The 5,453-nt window shown below is 42.8% G+C and overlaps 1 protein-coding gene across 1 annotated transcript in view; it reads left to right on the top strand.

Annotated features, from left to right (window-relative positions):
• rxfp2a (relaxin family peptide receptor 2a) overlaps positions 1-4,587 on the top strand; it is a 146,513-nt gene extending 141,926 nt beyond the window's left edge. Inside the window, exons 18-21 of the mRNA XM_080435010.1 lie at positions 662-757; positions 3,190-3,355; positions 3,715-3,933; positions 4,280-4,587. Of these exons, the coding sequence (XP_080291136.1) occupies positions 662-757; positions 3,190-3,355; positions 3,715-3,933; positions 4,280-4,554 (756 nt within the window). The 3' untranslated portion in view covers positions 4,555-4,587. The remainder of the gene's footprint in view (positions 1-661; positions 758-3,189; positions 3,356-3,714; positions 3,934-4,279) is intronic.
• The last annotated feature ends 866 nt before the right edge of the window (positions 4,588-5,453 follow it).

The following is a 5,453-nucleotide window of genomic DNA, read 5'->3' on the forward strand; positions in this document are numbered from 1 at the left end:
CAGCAATTTGCGTGTTTTTTAATTTTTTAATTTTTTAATTTTTCATTCAAATAAATTCTCTGATTGTGGTGTTAAGCACATACGACAGTTCCACCAGTAGAGAGCAGCAAATCCACACATTGATCACCTCGCTCGCCCCCTCCCAAACAGGCCCACGTCACATCCGGTCATTCACCTGATGTTATGTTTTCGACAATCCCTGATCCGCTGATCGGCCTGAAAACGATGTGATACACGACGACGATGACTGTTAGTCACCCGGACCAAAGAAAATAGAAGTTGAGCTGTCCGTTCGTTTTTTATACCGTGTGAAGAACCGTGTTTTTCCCTATTCTGGCCGAAAATGACCGGAGAAAAACTATGTGACCCGGAAATGAAATCTGCGTTATACATCCGGCTCCGGGTGAGTGTGACGTAAGTGGAAAACGAAAGTGCTGATGAGAAATAAACAGAGCCGTGCGATCACAGATTAAACAATGAAAATTCAAAAGAACGCATCAATGCGTTCTTTTGAATTGCTGGCATGCAAGCGATGGATTTGAAAGAACGCATCAATGCGATCTTGGCAATCAATGTGTTAAGTACAAAATGTGAGTACTTTTTCCACCACTGGTTATTATTATTATACTGTCTGTGTATGTTGTGTTCCACTGTCCTCCAGGTGTCGGTGCTCCTCCTGACCTACCTGACCATGGAGAAGTTTCTGGTCATCGTGTTTCCCTTCAGCAACCTCCGTCCGAACAAACGAGTGACTGTGGTGAGGCACGTTGTGTTGGTACCATAGACTGTAAAAATTAATGGACAAAGAGACGCCATTGGTTTCTACAGACCGTAAATGAAGTCGATTAGTCAGCAATTTCAAATCCGCCATCTTTCTATATTGCGTCGTATCGCGTCATAGCTAATGCAACCAGAAATGAATGCTATTGGTTGGGTAGCTTGTCAATCAAGAGCAGGGGCGGCCAATGAATGCTATTGGTTATGTAGCTTGTCAATCAAATCATCCCGCCCCTCCTAGAGCATACCCTACTTTATCGTCAATTTTAAAATAAATGGGACCATAATTTACCAAAACGCATATCATGGTGATTGAAAGAAGACTTTAAACTAGCGACTGGAGGCATATAGTATTTATGACAATGTTTATTAAGGTAAGAAAATCAAGTCGAAAACCCACCCACTTGCATAGAGAAAAAATATTTCTGACACCAGCAGGGGTAAAACAGCGAAACTTCAGGCCATTCATATGAACTGTCACTTCCTATATAGACTCAATTTCAAAGGCCAATGCTGGGCCCTTGGTTGGTACACAATGGCATTGGGGGAGGGGTCTAACTACTTTGGATACATTGGAACACAGGTTATTTTTTCCATGTCGTCTGTCGGGTGGAACTTTTTAATACTTTTACTCCACTACAATTATTTGAAAACTTTAGTTACTTTGTAGATTTTGATTATCATTACGAAACATACTTTAACGGGATTACTACATTACAGGACCCCCAGGGGGGGTCCCCACATGATGTTGGGGGGGGGGGGTCCCCAGATGACAGTGAAGTGACAATTGAAGTAACCTTTTTAACTCATTCACTGCCACAGGACGACTTTGACGTTTTTTTTTCAAAGGCCCAGACTGCCACGGACAACTTTGACTACTTTTTGTGGGTTTTTTTGTAATGCTTTATTTATTTATTTAATTTATTTTGCACACAGAACCAGGAGATAACGTGATCCAAAGATTTACTGCTCCATTCACTTCCTGGTTAAAGTATTTGGGAAATCGCCTGTGTTTTCTATTTTCACAATATTTATCTGTGGAACCGAGTCAAACTAAATATAATGCCTCAACTCCCGTTCCTTTCTGGGTGGGTCAAATATGGGTTCAAATATGATTGTTTTGGGGGTCGCGGTCTCGAAAGTTTGAGAACCACTGCTCTACAGTAGGTTGGTCAGGTCATCATCTGTTCAGCAGTGAGAAGAACTAGGCCAGATAGTTCCTCTACATTTGTTACAGTACATCCTCCCGGTGAAACTCCTCTCTGTCAGGGGAAAAGAAAGCGGCTGCTGACTTCATGTTGTGTATACCGGAGGCAACAAGTCATCCCACACCACCGTCTGTAGTGGTCAGCAGCAGTGACACACACCATTGTGGGAAATTGGCATACATACTACTTAGGGACAAAGGGTGGGACAAAAGGTTGAAAAAAAAATGTGCGTAGGTCTAGGATGTCTTGCCTGTGTATTTTCACTTTCTCATTGCAAGCTTCTCTGGCAAAACTGGCAAATTGGAACAGACTGGACTCCTATGGAAAGCCATTTTAACATTTAATCGAACCACCCTCCTATCTGTGATATATGTTTTAGATATCCAAAATCACATTTCTCCTAGACAAAACTGCATTCTCACTAGTCATAATTGTAATTAAATATATATATATATCCATAATAACATTCTTAATAGTAGAAATTGTATTTCAAGATATCTAGAATGTAATTTCTCCTAGTCAAAATTCAATTTCAGATATCTTTAAATCCTTCAAAAGTATAAGTGGCCGTTTTAACATGTACTGTAATAGCTAGACTGGATATGTATACTAGATATCTACAGTATCATTCAGTTCTTCCTAGTCAAAATTAGCGTTTCAGATATCCACAATGACATTCTTCCTATCCACAACTGTCATTTCAGATATCCATAACATCATTCTTCCTAGGAGAAATGACGTCACTTTAGCCATTCGTGTTTGGGTTTTTTGTTTCAGATATCCATAATTGCATTCTGGATTTCTAAAATCAACATTCTGGATATCTACAATTGAATTCTTACAAGGACAAACTACCATTTCAGATATCTACAATGCAATTCTTACTAGGACAAACTACCGTTTCGGATATCCAAAATTTAAAAAACATTTGAGACATCCATTACACAATTCAATTACATTTTGTATATTCAAAAATCTTTGTTTCTGGGGGTCCCTGGCACAACATATTTTCAGCTGGGGGTCCGCGGCCAAATACATATCAATTTGGCGGTCCTTGGCACGAAAAAGTTTGAGAACCACTGACCACTGACACTACTTTTAAGTGGCGTGTCAAGAGTTGAGGTACTATTGCTACTACTAACCATTGTATTGCTCGCTTTCCCCTTCCACCAGAGCTAAACAGAGTTTACTGTTCTCCTATCAGGTTATCCTGATCTCCATCTGGGTGGTGGGCTTCATCATTGCTGTCGTACCCCTCCTGGATGAGGACGCATTTGGGAACTACTACGGACGCAACGGGGTGTGCTTCCCTCTGCACACCCGAGAAGAGAAGCCCATTGCCAAGGGATACTCCATAGGAATATTCCTGGGTAATTTGAAGACATAATTTATTGTAGAAGCAATGTTTTGTGTGTGTGCTATGAGCTAGATTTTTGAATAGCCAAAGTATAAAATAATGATTAAAGTGGTTCAAATCTAAAATGACAGATCGCTTTCCCGGTCTAAATAACACTGACTGTGCAATAACCCTCTGTACTTTGCACTGTGCACTTTCATTGATATATTCTTGCCCTGTTTTTATTGTTTATTGAGTGTTTTAAGTTGACGTTTTATCATGTTTTCGTTTTTTTGTATCGGAGCTTCCGAGCGTAAGTCCTTCACACGCACATGTACTTATAATAACCATCATCTAAGTGACAATAAAGTGAATCTGATGTGAATCATGCAGGCCTGAACATGCTGGCGTTCCTGGTGATCGTGGTGTCCTACTCCAGCATGTTCTACTCCATCTATAAGACGGGCCTGAACGCCACGGACGAGAGGAGCCGGCTGCACAGAGACGTAGCTATGGCCAACAGGTTCTTCTTCATCGTCTTCTCGGACGCCCTCTGCTGGATACCCATATTCCTGGTCAAAGTGCTCTCACTAATGGAAGTGGAGATACCCGGTGAGTGTGGGCTATATATTATCAGTGGTGGAAAAAGTACTCGCATGTTTTACTTAAAACATGTGGAAGGCCAACATCTTAACCACTAAAACATGTGGAAGGCCAACATCTTAACCACTAAGCCAAAGGGATATCCCTATCGCCCGGGGGAGATATTAGACTTTCAGGCCATCAGGCTGAGGTAGTGAACCACTCTGTTACATATTCAAAAGATTTGCACACATTTTCAAGATTTTTTTCTTCAAAAATAGCAGTGAGCTTGAATTTTTGAATAGCCACCTGCAAAACCTAGCTTCTACTTTAAAAAAAAACTTTCCTGTTCTCCCGCCCCATGCATGCCATGCAGGCACCATCTCCAGCTGGCTGGTGATCTTCATCCTGCCCATCAACAGCGCCCTGAACCCCATCCTGTACAGCCTGACCACCACCTTCTTCAGGGAGCAGGTGGAGGTGCTGCTCTGTCGCTGGCAGAGGCACCTCTCCTCCAAGAAGGAGAACCGCACCAAGAGCATCACCTCCAACACCCTCTTCATGGAGATGTCGCGCAAAGCCTCCGCCTGCCAGCCGTCCGTCTACCTCCCCAAGACGTCGCTGACCGACTCGGACCCGCGCTACGGCTGACGGTGGGGCTTAAAGGGATAGTTCACCTCTATCGATTAGTCACCCCCTGGAGACTTTATAATTTTTTTGTTTTTGTCGCATCCCTATAGCCAATAATTTGATGACCGGCAGCGGTTCCAGTAGGAGACACAAAGAGTCCCCTTTGTGTCTCCTACCGGAACCACTGCCTACCGGTCCTCTGCTCATCAAATTATTGGCTTAGGAATGCGCCAAAAACTAAAAGATATCCATGAATTCAAGTCTACATATTGAAGTCTACCAATATCAAGACTAATCGATAAAAAAATGTATTTTTTGGGGTGAACTATCCCTTTCACACCCCCCCCCCCCCCCCTCCCCACCAGCACTGTTGTATGTGTGTGCAGTCAGAGGTGGATTTAACTATGAAAAGGGAGTACCACAGCCAAGTTTAAGCCAGGGTCACGGGAACCAGAAAGACTTTGTTGTCACACCTTAAAAATACTTCACAGTATACAAAAAGGTGTGAATATAATTTGCCAGGACTTTTGCCAGGGCTTTTGCCAGGAGCGGGACATGACGGCAGCAAAACGTGGAAGAAGACACCTTAGCAGCTCAACTTTACTAATAAAGAGGCGTATTGTTTCGAGCTGCTCCGGAGTCTTCCATGCTTGTGGATTTAACTATCGTTTTCAATCGTTTCAAATGAGACGGACCCTGAGGCCACATGGGGGGGGGGCTTTCAGGGCCCCGTTGTTCGTTTTTTTCCAGAACAATAGGCTGTTCAATTACAGCAGATTCTGCATATCAACTCATCACAAGGTAATAGGTGTCATGGTCCTATCAGCTGATCTGCGCAGAATATCCATAAGCTGCCTGCTTGAACACGGGCGGAAGAAACCTTTTCACTCACCGTTTCTGTGGCGGGACGACTTACTGTG

This window comes from Gymnoscopelus braueri, assembly GCF_963280865.1.
Source record: "Gymnoscopelus braueri genome assembly, chromosome: 8".
NCBI classification, from domain to species: Eukaryota; Metazoa; Chordata; class Actinopteri; order Myctophiformes; family Myctophidae; genus Gymnoscopelus; species Gymnoscopelus braueri.